Consider the following 16,095-nt stretch of genomic DNA (forward strand, 5'->3'; position numbering starts at 1 on the left):
AAATTGTAAGCAGCGCAAGCACCTTTAAAGAGGCTGCATTTGTTGAAAGTAATCCAAGATGGTAGAATTTATTTTACCGGTATTGTTTAATTCACTGAAAAATATTGATTGAAAGGATTTCGCCCAGTATTTTATAGCAATAGTTTTTAATGCATATTAGGGTCCCACTGGAGTGTTTGACACCCTCTCATGTAATATTATAGAGAAACAATGAGATCAGAAATAAATAGGAGCACTATAAATGCTTATTTAAGCTTTGTCAGGCAAAGGGACAATGTTTGGAAATTCATCTCATTTGAGGTTAATTTGCCAAAAAATTGTGTTGTTGTCTGTAAGCTCAGCTTTCATCAGGGGAGATATTACTTGGATATAAATAACGTGTTAAAAAATGTTATAGTTAGACTCCCATTAAAAAGTCTGAGGTTGGTAAAATTGTGTAATGTTTTTGAAAGTACTCTCTTATGCTCACCAAAGGTTGCATTTATAAAAAAAAAAAAAAATGCAATAAAAACAGTCATATTATCATGAAATATTATTACAATTGAAAATAACAGTTTTCCGTTTTAGTATATTTTAAAACATAATTTATTCCTGAATATTCAGCATCATTCCTCCAATCTTCAGTATCACATGATCCTTCAGAAATCATTCTAATATTTTCCGATTTGCTGCTCAGGAAACATTTCTGATTATTATCAGTGCTGAAAACAGTTGTGCTGCTTAATATTTAAGAAAGATAATCAATTTTTTTTGTATTAATTGATGAATAAAATGTTCAAAAGAACAGCATTGATATGAAATAAACATTTTTTTGTAGCATTATAAATGTATTTACCTTTAATCAGTCTAATTCATTCATACTGAGTAAAAGTGTTAATAAAAAACAAAAACTAAAAATTACAAACCCCAGGAATGAATCTTTATAATCAATGATTTCGGCAACTGCACAAGGACAAAATAAAAGTTTTCAGCCACGAAACAATGCTGACTGAAAATAGTCTGAACAAACCTTCACACTTTAAGCAAGGACCACTGAGTGAGCATCAGCTAATTAATATTCATGAGCCAAGCTGGTCAGATTGACAGTGTTTGGAGATGTCGCTGGTCAAGTTTGATGTGTTTAGTGATGATGTGATGGCTCACAGGAGGTGACGTCAATCTCGTTTAGAAGCTCACAGTCTCCTGACACACTCTCGATATAAACCTCACTTAAAAGAAAAGAAGAGTAGAGTACAGCCAGCAGAAAGAGCACCTTCAAACAAGACCTTTGAAGAGCTCAGAGTAGATGGAGGGAAGCGCTTGCGAGAGCATCTCTGTAGATGAAAGCGGCCCGCTGCTGATGTGTCTTTGAGACTTTGGCCTGGCATTATCTCCTGCCTCCTGCATCAGGTGATTGAAAGGCCTGTGAAAGAGTCATCATCATCATCCTCATCATCATAAACAGACAAGACTATTTGAATGATAATTGTTTTTAGTAAGGGATGAGAGTTCTTTATATAAAGGTGGTGGATGGTGATTTTTACAATGACTACTTTTAATAAACTGATACACTTTTGGTATTGAGATTTAGGCCTATATCTTGGATATTTCAATTAAATTTAATGTACACTTCTTCAATATTGCATGGCTGATTTAGCTGAATTTGACCTATGAACACCAGCATGTTTAGCGAAATCTGCTGTGTCTCGGCTTTCAATAACAGCTGTCCCTGAATGTCTCCCTGGAGAAAAAACATTTCCAGCATGAGGAATTAGATCTATGCATCAGTCTCAGGCCGGTCAGCCCAGCTTTCTGCCTTATTGGATTTTCGGGGGGTCCAGGAAACTCCATTATATAATGGCCCCATTGTGTGAAGCAGATGGAAAAATACAAAAGCACAAGAAACAAAAGGAGGTAGAAACTTAATCAATTGATTTTCGACAAGAGCAGTGTAAGGTAACATAAGCAAACCACAGCGTGGCATCAGTGTTTTTATTCAGATGAAAATGCTAATAAAAAGCATTTACAGTGCATTGTATGCTTTTGAAATAAACATCGAGCTAAACTGTTGGGAAGCAATGAACTCCATGTATATTCTTATCATTTTTCATGTTCATAGCAGGTAACATAATTGACAATTTTGACATTTTGAATCATAATTATAATGGCAGGCCTTGTAGCCAACCAAATGTTATCTTCTTGATCAGATTAACATGAAATGTTAATATTTATTTGAATTAAACTCATTAAAATAATGAAAACCATAAAAATACCCAGCATAGCTGACAGGAAACTATTTTTTTTAAAGAGATGTTTGTTTGTTTGTTTGTAAGTAGTTGACAGTTTGTGTGGAGATAAGAAAAATATAAAAGAAAATTACATTTAAACTAAGCATTTATATTGAAGATAAAATTATATATATAATGTTGGCTTCAGCATTTTTTATTCAATATTTTGAATTCAATTAAAAAACAGACACTGCAATTTAAGGGTAACTGACAATGTCAAGCAAACTGAAAAAGATGCACAGAAAATATGTGTGAGATTATGTATTCTCTCAATAGATAAAATTATATTTCTTTACAAAATTGTTTCAAAAATTATCATCATTGGACATAAAATTTATACTAAATTACAGAATGACCCTATATATATTATATCCAGTCTTCAGTGTCACATGATCCTTCAGAAAATTTCTTTAAATGTTGTTCTTTTGAACTTTTCAAAGATAAACAAATCTTTTATAGCATTACACATTTCATTACTGCCATTTTTATCAATTTAATGCATCATCATTGATTAAAAATATTCATTTCTTTTCAAAAATACAAACATTTTGAACAGTGAGCTCAATTTGAGATGTTGAGATCTCTTCTGAAACTCTAGAAGAAAACATGAACAGTTTGTTCTCTAAGACGTCTCCTGATCTTCCAGATAAATCTGTTTATCATTTGTGAGTCCTGAAAGAAAGCGTTAGCAATGGCTGGCTGATTTAGTAAGTGGAAGCAGAGAACAGAGCAGTGCGTTCAGATTGTTAATATGGATCTGACATTCATCCACAGGTGTAGAATCTCACTCCGCTCTTCAGCTGCACACTGATTGGCCTCTTCATTTCTCTAGTCACAGTTTGTGCGTTTAACTCTAAACTCAGGGCTGCAGAAAGGAAATGGCAGAAATCAAAAAACTCTATGGACCTCAGTGTGTATCAATCTCTCCTCTCTTCCTTCTCTGCAAATGTCTTCACAGCTAAAACATCCTACTACCACAACAAAATTAACAGCTGCTGTGATGCTCGGACACTCTTCAAGACTTTCTCTTCTCTTCTTAATCCGCCGCCTCCACCTCCTCCATCGACTCTTACAGCGGACGACTTTGCAGCTTTCTTCACAAATAAGACAAGATCCATCAGTGACCAATTCTCCACACCGCAGACTGAGGAAAACTTCACAATGACCGATGCACACTCTTTATCCTCCTTCTCCCCACTCTCAGAGATGGACGTCTCCAAAATTCTCATATCCAATCATCCTACTACTTGTCCACTTGATCCTATCCCCACTCACCTCCTTCAAGCGATCTCTTCTTCAGTCATACCTTCACTTACTCACATTATCAACTCTTCTCTTCAATCTGGAACATTTCCCTTAGCATTCAAGCAGGCTCGGGTAAGCCCACTGCTCAAGAAACCATCTCTAAATCCAGCGCTTCTTGAAAACTACAGACCGGTATCCCTGCTTCCATTCATTGCAAAGACACTTGAGCGGGCTGTGTTCAACCAGCTTTCTATGTTCCTTGGACAGAACAACCTCCTGGACAGCAACCAATCTGGCTTCAAAAGTGGCCACTCAACTGAGACTGCTCTGCTCTCGGTTACTGAAGCCCTGCGACTGGCAAGAGCAGCTTCAAAATCCTCGGTACTCATCTTACTGGACCTGTCTGCTGCTTTTGACACTGTTAATCACAAGATTCTCCTGTCCACCCTCAGAAAGATGGGAATCTCTGGAACTGCTCTCCTGTGGGTTAAGTCCTACCTCTCTGACAGATCCTTCAGCGTGTCTTGGAGGGGTGATGTTTCAAAGTCACACCACCTTGCTACTGGGGTTCCTCAAGGCTCAGTACTTGGACCACTTCTCTTCTCCATCTACATGACATCTTTAGGATCTGTCATTCAGAAGCATGGCTTTTCTTATCACTGCTATGCTGATGACACCCAACTCTACTTCTCATTCCAGCCTGATGACCCGACGGTAGCTGCTCGCATTTCAGCCTGTCTGAGTGACATTTCTAGCTGGATGAATGACCATCACCTTCAGCTTAACCTTACAAAGACTGAACTACTGGTGATTCCAGCTAACCAATTGATTCATCACAACTTCTCTATACAGCTAGGCTCGTCAACCATAACTCCTTCGAGGACAGCCAGAAACCTAGGAGTTGTGATGGATCATCAATTAAGCTTCACTGACCACATTGCTACAACGACCCGGTCCTGCAGGTTTGCCTTATACAACATTAGGAAGATTAGACCCTTCCTGTCAGAGCAAGCAACCCAACTTCTTGTCCAAGCTCTTGTTCTCTCCAGACTGGACTATTGTAATGCTCTCTTGGCGGGCCTTCCTGCATGTACTGTCAAGCCCCTGCAAATGATCCAGAATGCAGCAGCGAGGGTTGTCTTCAATGAGCCAAAAAAAGCTCATGTTACTCCTCTCCTCATCAGGTTACACTGGCTACCAGTAGCTGCTCGCATCAAATTCAAGGTACTGATGCTTGCCTACAAGATGACCACTGGCACGGCACCAACTTACCTAAACTCACTGGTTAAATCCTATGTGCCCTCAAGAAGTTTGCGTTCTGCAAGTGAACAACGCCTTGTGGTGCCATCCCAAAGAAATTCAAAATCACTCTCACGGACCTTTTCCTGGACTGTGCCCAGCTGGTGGAATGACCTCCCAATCCCAATTCGTACAGCTGAGTCTTTACTCATTTTCAAGAAACATATAAAAACTCATCTTTTTCGCCTGCACCTAACCTACTAACACCAGTACTTTTCCTTTTCTTGTCTCTTTTTTCATTTAATAAAAAAAAAAAAAAAAAAAAAAAAATTATATATACCTGGCTATGCGTTCTATACTAGACTAACTGAGACTTGTCATGGCACTTGTATTCTGTTGTTGTTCTCTTGTTGACCTGACTGCTTCTATTGTTCTCATTTGTAAGTCCTTTTGGATAAATGCGTCTGCTAAATGATAAATGTAAATGTAAATGTAAACTCCTTTTCATTTCTCCTTTTCCTCATGACCTCCTTTGTCATCTCATCTCGTCCCTTAAGACAACAACATTTTATTGCATAGCAATTATTTCATATCCTAGGGATGTTTTCACATAAGTTTGCATGGTTGTTAATTGTTTACTAATTATTATTTTTTAATCATTTTCAAGTCAACAAGCTAAATGAACGTATTTGACCATTGCAGCTTCTTGTATAGTGTGAGTTGTACAGCTATTGTTGCTTTTGTTAAAACAATCAAAAGATGGTCACAAGATACAGTTTCAGATTTTTTCCATCAGTAGTCTGTTTTATTCAAACAATTATGAACATTTTTGCATTTAGATAGAGAAGAACTTGCTGAATATTAAAAACAAATAAACAAACAAAAAATCTGGATCTCAGTGTTTGCCTGCTCATCTCAGGACTGGATCTCCTCACTACACTTTCCCTTATCAACTGTTAGATTTGTCAGCAGTCATATTTTTATACTTATGTTTTGGGGGTTGGGGGTTCAGTCTGTAACACCGTGTGTCCCAACCAGATGTGACGATAAAAAGTTTCCATGTACTTTTTGTCTTTACCACCTGCGACACGTGACACTGAATTCTATTTTAGACATGTTTTGGTTGCACTTTATTTTACATTACGTGTACTTACATGTACTTATAGTGTACTTACAGTGTATTTATCTAAGAAAGTTCTGGTAACACAAGGTAACTACATGGAGTAGGGTTAGGTTTAGGGGTAGGTTCAGGGGTAGTACCTAGTTATTACATAGTTATTGTAATTACTATAATATGTACATAGTATGTACACGAGGAACAGGACTGTAAAATAAAGTGCTACCCATGTTTTTTATTTCCTGCAACGTCTCAGCAGGAACAACATAAAAAATATGACAGTGATCATCTCATGTAATGATTATGTGCTTTATTCAATGTTGAAAGTGTCTAATGTGAGTTTGTAGATTATTTTGCATGATCTTTAAAGCCATAGTGAAAGCAACAATACCTCAGATCTTGAAAATAAATCAGGCTAAAGCAAACTTGCATTAAAACAGTCCGTTCACATCTGAATCATCTATTTTCGGTGTCCCCTTTTCTTTACTTCACACTTGCCTTGTTTTTGCTGTCACATCGTATCTACTCTGGACGAGACAAAGCATTGCAAATCATTTGAACGTTGTGTCAGCACGTCGTAAATAGGAGTCAGCAGTTTTCTGTCTGGGATTTGTCGTGCTGTGCTGCATCCAGTGTAGATTTCCTTACTTATTAAGTTCTATTGTATTTTGTTTGCGATGCACCACGCCGCTTGCGTCCAGTCACGGTGTGTAGACACAATGTAAGCTGATGTTGCTTTCTGATGCTTGGTTTGACTTTTCATGCCACATTATTTGAAATTAGCCCAGGCCAAACATTGAGGAACCCTGCTTGCTTTTATCTGAAGGTACCTGAAGCTTTTGTCCTCATTTATGCCCCGTGAGTTAACTTCAGGAATCAGTGATCAACAGCCAGGTAATCAATAAAGGACTTCCAAATCTTTACAAATGTCTTTGGTTTACCTGCTTATTCGTATCTTATCTTTTCCGTATATAACACAACTCTGTAAGCCACATTACAAATATAGGCACATTTTTTGTTCCACAGCAGCAGAATTGTCTACTGTTATACCATATTGAACTCTCTGAACTTGGTTACAACTGTAAGGCACCAGAGAAGGGAAGATCAGTCTTAAGTACCTCAGAGTAAAAGACCAAAATGTCTGTATTTTAGGGCAAAACTAGAATAAATGAACTAAGGTACCTTCATTGGGCTTACATTTGCTACACAAAGGAGACACAGAGGGATAGAATGCAACTTAGTGCGAGAATAGTGTAATTAGTTCACATCTTTGTACTGAATGAAATGAAAATGAGAGCTAATGGAGCAAGAGCCTAATGTCTAGGAGAGCCTCGGTCCAGGCGTCCTCTGAGATATCTATGTCTAGATTCTTTTCCCAGGACATCTTCAAATATTGTGTAGCAGAGCCATTCAAATATTCAACAATATTCAAGAAACGATGCCCTTCATGTTGAGGTCAGAGGTCATGCATAAATAAAGATGTTCAGGGGACTGGTAAGATTCAAAATTAGGAATATTACTTTTAACATAATTCCAGAAATGAGAAACTTCTTCTAATGAAATGTAAATGAAAGAATTTAAGCTCTCTCCTACATCAAAGTTGGCGAGCTAATAAGTGATTAGGTTTGGCCCCTAATTCAGATGGCTTCGGTTTAATCTTTAACTAAAGGCAGCTAATTTAATGAATATTTTATTTCAGGTAATGTTTATTTAATTTCAAATAACAAACATGCATTTTTATGGTTTTAGTTTTAGTTAATTATAATAAAACTGGTTTTATTTTATTTTATTTCTTTTTCTTGTGGGACTCAAACAAAAGCCTCCGTTTAATCCCATTGCTGTCTAGGAGAAACCATTGAGATATTAAAGAGATGTAATTTGTGATTTGTCCTATGGGAAGAGACCCAGTTTGTCATTATTGATCATAGCATTACCGATGGAGGATTTAGTCACGCTGAAGCCCTCCCACCAACACTCATGAAATCAGGAGTCTGCCTTAATCTGAGCCGCGCTGTGTTTCTGATCGAGAGAGAGAGAGAGAGATCGTACCGCAGTACTGTCACACGCTCCTGTGCTCAGACCGGAGTGGAGCACGAGGGACTGGAGGAGAGAACAGGGCTATGACGACTGAAGCGTCCCGACTGCAGCTCAACTGAAGAGGGGAATCTGTCACTCCTCTGCTCCGTCTCTGGGATTACGTTTTTGTTCCCGTCTTGGCATCATGGAGTCCCCCACAAGAGAGATCGAGGAGTTTGAAAGCACCTCGCTCAAGTACTTACAACCCGACCAGATCGAGAAAATCTGGCTCCGACTGCGGGGACTGTGAGTATGAGCTTTTCAACAGGTCTTCTTGTGTTTTCTCTCTCTCTGTGTGTGTGTGTGTGTCCATTTAAGAGGTTGACAAACATCCTGAATGTCACTTTTCACCCTAAAAGAAATATGGAACCAGAATAAAGCCTAAAGCCTATTTTAGGACCATTTTTAATGACGATTAAGCTTTTAGTTGTTGATTCTCGTTAATGAAAGTCACTTGCAATAATTTTTTTTCTTTAATTAACATAAATTAGAGGCAGTACAACAATATCATGATGGAAAAAAAATATATTTATGATATTCATTTTATACCATATTAAATATTGTTATATTATTATATATCTATTATTATATATATTATTAATATATTATATATTTTTTATTATTACAGTATATGGATACCTTCTGGATTTGCATTAACAAACAGAGAAATAACCAAAAAGTAAATAAAAAAATAAGAAGAAAATAAGAAAAGAATATTACAATGTATTACTTTTTGGATTTTCTCAATCATCATGAATTGTCATGGTCCCAATGCAAAAAGTCTTTATACTTAAATATTGTTTTCTTTTTCTGTTTTTTCTTTTCCTAATATTTATTTTTTTTTTTCTATTTTTTTTTTGTGTGTGTGAAATATGACTTAACTGTTCTGGATGGATGCACCTAAGAATGCAATTGCAAATGCAAAATATTTGCCGAAAACAATTATTCACAAATATTCTTCTTTAAATTGCAGTAATTGATCCAAAGAAAGGGTTTTTATAGTGATTATATTCACGCTACAGTGAGGTCATTTCGCTGAGAGCTGGCAACTTTTCATTAATATGTTTCAAATGCTTCTCAAATCTATATTAAACAGCTCCATCATCTGCAGACAAACTCATTTCTTCGATGTCAATCAGTTTTTCTCTCTGGCTGGAGAGAAAGTCTCTATATTGTTCCAGAACTCAGTGAATGAAATGCAATTTCCTCACTATGGGTAAAGAAGAAAAGACGATTGAGAGAAGGAGAAAGAAAAAGCGAATGAAAGCAGGAAAGAGATGAATGAGGGGCGGGCTGTTTGTCTTCTCTCATATTTTCTCTCTTCGGGCAGTAGAATAGTAAAGTTGCTCTGTTAATGCTGCTTTTGAAGTGCTTTTGTGTAGACATTTGTGTCTGTTAGAGTTAACATCAGAGTAAACTGACCTTTAGTTTATAGTTATATTTGTTTATATTGGTCTAATTGTAAATTATTCATTGGTGCATGTTATTCTAAAGAAGAGATTGTCTGTCTTTATAATCTTTCATCCAAATATAATAACTTGCTCCACCTCTGAAATGACTTTCTTTTTCTGTTGACATCAACAATAACCCTTCATTTTCAACTCCTCCCCTCAGACTTTTCATAATCCAATCAGTTCTCAATGGATAAAATCAAGTCCCTCCTATCTTATTTACTTCGTTAAATATCATATTTCACTTAAACACTCATATTACAGAAGTAAAATTGGATTTATGTTGACTTTAAATTTATCTAAGTATTTCGATTTCCTAATTTGAGCATTACCTCCAGTAATTTAGTAAGGTGAAAATATTTTTTTATGTATTCTATTTACTATCGTGGATATTATTATTTATTATTTACTATTATGATGGATAGTATGAAAAAAAATTCTTTACATAAACAATAAATTAATTAAAATAATTTTTTTTTGAGAGGTAATGGATTTGAATGAGCAAATACTATAAAAATATAATAAATAATTACAAAAATGATGAATGAATTAATAAAAAAAATATATAATTATATATTTTTCACATTGAGGATTTGTTTATTTTAAATTTCTTAATTGTCATGAAAATCTGTCTTAATTCTAACATGTCTTATATATTTCAATCAGTTTCTTATGAATAAAATTAAGTCTCTCTCCCTTATGTTTATTGTTAATTGTCATATTTCACTTTAATGTACAGCAGAAGTCAGAGTCATAGTTAGTCAGAGAATAGTTCACTAAAAATGAAAAGATATATACACTCACTTTAAAATACATGTAGTTTAATGTCTTCTGTGGCGTATAAAAGGAGAATATGGAGAATTTGACAGAACATCTCAGTTGTTTGTGTCTTTATAAAGATAGTAGAAGGTAATCAGTGGCTGTCAAGCTCCAAAAAGCACCATAAAAGCAGTGCCTTTGATGTCACTGCCATCACAAAATGAGGTTTGAATATGCACATTCACACATTTGATGTGTTCAACGTAATTACACATCTTAATATTTGTGGGTGAACTATTCCTTTAAGAACTTTGTTGTTCTCTCTTAGAGAGAGCCAAAAACAAGGGCTCTTTTTGCCAAAATTGTGTTAGTCCCTTCACTGGGTTTGGATTATTGCCCGTCACAGGACGTCAGGCTGTTTTGCTGGGTTTGGGCATGTTGAAGCAGCTGTATATGTGGATGCTAAAGGTTACCGCAGTGGGTAAATCTGACCGCATCAGCATTTAATCTCACAGAAAGCCTTCGCATTCGTGGACATTTTTCTGCATGGGAGGTTGTGCGCAATCAACACTTCAGTGGGGTGAAGCCGCACTCGTAATTGTGTTTGGGGACTTTAGAAAGAAAAAGGGGACAGTGAGGAGTTTCCTTTTCTAAGGAGTAATTTCAGGCACCAGTGATGATGGCTCATGGCAGGAATGAGTAATGATTGGGCAACTCTGAGTTTTCCTGTGCGTTGACTAATTGCTTCATCGTCCTTGTGTTGTTAATGTGCCTTATGGAGAGACATATATCTGTAGCTGTCAGCTACACACCATAAAAAGCAGGGCTTTAAACAGCCTGTATGAAAAGTTGACTTATGTTGACTTAATGCCTTTAAAAAAAAATAATAATAAAAATAAATACAAAATAAATAATATTTTGATTAGATATCAATCAGATATACAATAAGAATTTTATTTTATTTTATTTTCAGAGAGGGCATGTTTTTGTGTGTGTTATATGTAAATAACTTTTAACTAAATTTATATTTTATTTTATTTAAGTTATTGTATTTAAATTATTTTATTTAGAAAGGGCATGAGTTTGCATGTGTTGTATGTGGAGAACTTTAGGTAATTTTTCCAAAGTGGATGTAAAAATGTTTTGCAACTTGCAGGGCCATAAAAAACAACCTGGAAAATTTTGTGACAAAATAATATAACTTATAAAATGCATAATAATAATAATTATTAATATTCATCTTTATGCTACAATTAAAATAAATACATGACACCTCTGATAAAGATTTGATCTGAAACAGGATGAAACTACACTGTGTGTGTGTGTGTGTGTTTCGTATTATTTATGAAATGAATGAACCCAATATTGTGCACAATAGCTGAATGCAGGTTTAATTAATATGATGTTTGTTTTGTTACAGGAGGAAGTACAAGAAAACATCTCAGAGGTAAGGCAGTAAAGATCTGAGGAGTGCTGAACTCATCACCATCCATGTGAAAACCTCTTTCAGTAATAAATGTGATTCTCGAAGACTTGTATTTCTTGTATGTGTTAGCCAAAATCAGTAACACTCACCCAAGCATGGAAAAATCTAGCTGAAACCACCTGAAGGTACAGTAGCTGGACCAAGCTGGTGTAGGTGGACGACCTCCCTTCTAATGGTCAGGCTGGTGCTGTTGTTTTTTTGGAATGGCTCCATTAAGAGCTATTAGCATGCATGGAACATTTCCATTCCACAAAATGTTCCAGAAACATGCATTAAGAAAATAAATGGGGTCTGTTATGACTTCCTGTTGACTTAAAGTTGGTTTAAACTGGATTTTCCAGCAGAGGCTGGTATAAAAATTATGTAGCGTGACCAGAAACATATAGTAAATGGACTCGATTTTGACCTCCTGTTGAGTTTTTGTTGAGCTGGGGTTTTGCAGGAGTAACTAATATCAGAAATGAGTTATAGTTTCTGATAAATTTCCATAAGAAGTGATGTCACATGATTCTAGTAGGCTTATGATGGAGTAGAGTTACTTATTGTTTTTGTTTTTTAGATCAAGGAAACAGGGTCAGTTTTGACTTCCTGTTTTTTATTTATAATTTTTTTTATATATTTCTTATATATAATATAAGATATTATATTATATATTTCTTCAGATTTCTGGCAAATTCCCATATATAGAAGCTTGTTTCCACCTTGGGATAAAACATCTCACAATTCAGACTTTTTTTTTTCATGAAACATAACTCTGAAAAGCAAGATATATTCTGTAAGTGCACAATTAAGTGAAAAGTCAGAATTTTTAGTTTCTGTCTCACAATTCGGACTTTTTCCGTGAATATTCTGAGATATAAATGCGGAATTGTTAGGTATGAATTCAAATTTGTGATATAAATGCAGACTTGTGGGATATAAACAGAATTGCAAGATGGAATTATGATATAAACTCAAATTTGTGATTTAAATGCAGCATTTTGAAATATAAACTCAGATTTGAAATATATAAATTCAGAATTGTGAAAATAAACATAACAGGATATAATTGCGAGATATAAACTCAGAAAAAGGCAGAACTTTGAAGTAAAAACTCACAATCAGAATTGCGAGACATATAGACTTGGGATTGTGAGAAAGTAAATCGGAATTCTGAGTTTATCTCTCACTATTCTGATTTTTTTTGCAATTTTTTGTGCAATATAAACACAGAATTGTGAGATAAACAATTCCATCATAAGATCTGGCTGGACGTGATTTATAGAGTAATCGTATGATTGAACAGAGTAACCTTGTGCAAGAATCAAAATTACATTGCAACACAAACCACAGTGCAGTATGTGGCTCTCTGAAAACATCTGTGGAAACAAATGCACTCCGGCCTGCGCTGAGCACTCTGCAATTATGAGTGAGAAGAGGTGGAGAGACAATAAGAGAGAAAGAGAGATGTCAGGAGAGCCGATGCTGAAACCTAGCGTAAGAGAGCGTGAATGAGAGAGAGGAGAGAGAGATGGTGAAGCGGGGTCTAATATTAGAGCGAGAGGGGGTTTAATTGGGGACGGCTCAGCGGAGACTTTCCTCCGCTAACAGAGGGAGGGATGACTTCCTGTGCAGCTCCTCTCTGATTGACAGCTCAATGGGAGTCTTCTGGGTAATTATGGCAAACTCTGTCATTACAGACACAACAGGACAGTTACAAACACGGGTTTGAGAGCATTCACACGGACACACAGGAGGAAGACTCGAGGGTCTTTCACTCATTTTATACTACATGAATTGAGCAGTTATTATCAGTGTTGTGGGTAACGCGTTACAAAGTAACGCGTTAGAGTACTCTAATTACTTTTTTCCTGAAATTTGTAACTTAACGCGTTAGTTTCGTGCGTAAGTAATCAGTAACTTCGTTATTTTTTTAAAAAAAGTAATCCGTTATTTTAAGGAAAGGAAAATCCCGACTGCAGCCTGCTTTTTTTCAGACAGTAGGCCTAGGTCTATTGTGCCACCTGCGGATGTATCAGCGGAGGCGAAGCTCTGTGATCGTAAAGTCAATGGCTGTGATGCGTCTGTGCCCTGCGCCTGACCCTGTGTGTGTGGGTTTTTTTTTTTTTTTTTCGAACTCCCGGCAAGATAGCAGAGAGGACAGCGTTTGGTTTATGGAAGTACGCACATTATTTTCAATTTGTCAACGAAAAAGAAAAGAACATAACGGTAAAATGCACACTCTGCTTTGGTGAAAAGCTTCTGTCGACCGCCAAAAATTCTACCTCAAATTTAACGCTACGTTTTAATCACTACTTTGAAGAGTAAATGTAAGAGGACTGTGTTAAAGCAAATGTAGGCTTGTGACTGTGAGTGACACTTTAATAATAATTAGTTCGGCTATTAAGCGATTTGTCATTTGCCTGTGTGGCAGTGAAGGATTTAATTCGGTTTGTTATCATTTTTGTTTGACAGGCAGCTGTTAATTTCTGTTAGATCATTGGCTGGCTGGTTGTTCATAATTTCTAAATGGATTTAAATCTGCAAGCATGTTTAAGGTTGTGTTTACAAGTAAGCATACTTGTACTTTGATAACTGCATTATTTAAAGTTAAAGAAAAATCAGGAGTTATCTTGTGGTGCTCATAATATACAGTAGCCTAGGCTACCCGGGCTGGGTAACGTTAGGTGCGAATTTTGATTAATAATATGTTCTGTGATAATAAATAAATAAAACGCCATGTGGAATAGCCGATTGCTGACTGTCTTTCCTGTTATTGTTATCCTGCAGTGTTAATTTAGTCGGATGACTGACGTTATTCATTGTCGGGAGTCACGACTTCTAGGTGCATTTAAAGGGGCCGGGGGCTGTGTCTGTCGTGTGTGAGCCGCTGCAAACGGCTTTTAATTTTTGGTAACGCATGAGTACTCTAACGCGTTACTTTTATGAATAGGTAACGCTGTATCATAACTGATTACTTTTAACTGATGGTAACGTTGTAACCTAACTAACTACTTTCCAAAGTAACTATACCCAACACTGGTTATTATCAATGTAACTTACACTTAAAAATTTGTGCGATAGAACTGCAGAATCGCAGAATACAGAATTGAAAAATATAAGTGCAGAATTGTGATATAAACTCAAATTTGTGATTTAAATGCAGCATTGCTACTTAGATATAAATGTATTTGCTAAATTCTGCATTGCGAGATATAAATGTAAAATTGCAGGAAATAAATGCAGAGTTGTGTAAATAAATTATATTTTAAAAGTCATTATAAATTGTTATATTTAACAATATTACAAATTGGACTGCATTTTTGAACACATAAATGGAGCTTTGGTAAGCATAAGTCACTTCTTTCAAATACGTTAAATTATAATTATTGTTCAGAGTACAATAAAGTATATAATATTTAAATTATATTAAGTAAAAACATTTAAATATAAATAGGCATTTAATATGTACAGTTAATTGGTGCATGAGAATATTAAGGTAAAGATAATTAAATCAATAAAATCAAATACAATATTTATGTTAATGTTATGTTATGTTAATTATAAAAATAATTTTTTGTCCTTTTTCCAGAAAGATAAATATTGAAATATTGTCAGAATCAAGTAATTGTTACAGCTACAAACTCTACTTTAGATTTTTTTGGTGTCTTTAAAAATTGTGATTTATATTGCTTTTGTGTAATTTCATTTTGAGTGTAACGCATTGTGGGACACACTGTTCTTTGATGAGGGATTTGTTTAATATACATCATTTTTTGTTCAACAAACATTCAACATTTGCATGCAGGAAAACAGTAGTAGTGTGCTTGTGTCCACTGACAGTCAAACGTCCCTGTTTGATGATTCATGATGCCTTTCCACAGCTACCCAATCTTGATAATGATAAGGCTGATTTTTTTTCAGATTCATGCTAATTACATTCCTCTGATGCTCCTCCCACTCCTTTCACTTTCTCCGCCCCTTTCATCTTTTCTCATGTCTCTCTCCTCCACCCTTCTTTTCCTGTCGGGTGCTGTTTTGAGCTGATCTGCATGTGTGCGCGGAGCTCTGTGAGATGGTAGTGAGTTGCTTTATGGGAGCAAAGAACTTTTTTGAAATTTCAAATGAAATCTGATCATTTCAAAAGAGCAAAAACGTTCTTTCTTCCATAAAAAGGCTGGTCCCTTTAAAGTATTGACTTTCATGTTGGTTTGTTTTGGCAGTTGTAAATGGATTTTTCCTCTCTGTGAACCAAATAAACAGCAGTCCAGGCAGTTCCTTGCACTAGTAATTTCAGGCCTCCGTATCGTCTGCAGTGGCACCATAGATCAAACGCCTGCGCAGTCCTAAACTCTCACTCACATCAACTTTGCAGCAGACTTCATATCCTGTCAACACTCAGATGAACACAGATGATTGCTTTATTCACTGCTGAGTATCTCTCCTGAGGTTAATGAACCTTTCATGCCACTTTAT

The 16,095-nt window shown here is 35.8% G+C and overlaps 1 protein-coding gene across 3 annotated transcripts in view; it reads left to right on the forward strand.

Annotated features, from left to right (window-relative positions):
- The window catches only part of LOC113079951 (calcium/calmodulin-dependent 3',5'-cyclic nucleotide phosphodiesterase 1C-like), a 70,014-nt gene that overhangs the window by 24,912 nt on the left and 29,007 nt on the right, over positions 1 to 16,095 (forward strand). Inside the window, exons 1-2 of one of the 3 annotated variants that reach the window (XM_026252195.1) lie at positions 7,788 to 8,190; positions 11,575 to 11,601. The exons of the other annotated variants lie outside the window; for them this stretch is intronic. Coding sequence (XP_026107980.1) covers positions 8,090 to 8,190; positions 11,575 to 11,601 — 128 coding nt within the window. The 5' untranslated portion in view covers positions 7,788 to 8,089. Of the gene's footprint in view, positions 1 to 7,787; positions 8,191 to 11,574; positions 11,602 to 16,095 lie in introns of those variants that run through there. 3 annotated transcript variants of the gene reach the window in all.

Source organism: Carassius auratus, unplaced genomic scaffold (genome assembly GCF_003368295.1).
Source record: "Carassius auratus strain Wakin unplaced genomic scaffold, ASM336829v1 scaf_tig00029891, whole genome shotgun sequence".
Taxonomy (NCBI): Eukaryota; Metazoa; Chordata; class Actinopteri; order Cypriniformes; family Cyprinidae; genus Carassius; species Carassius auratus.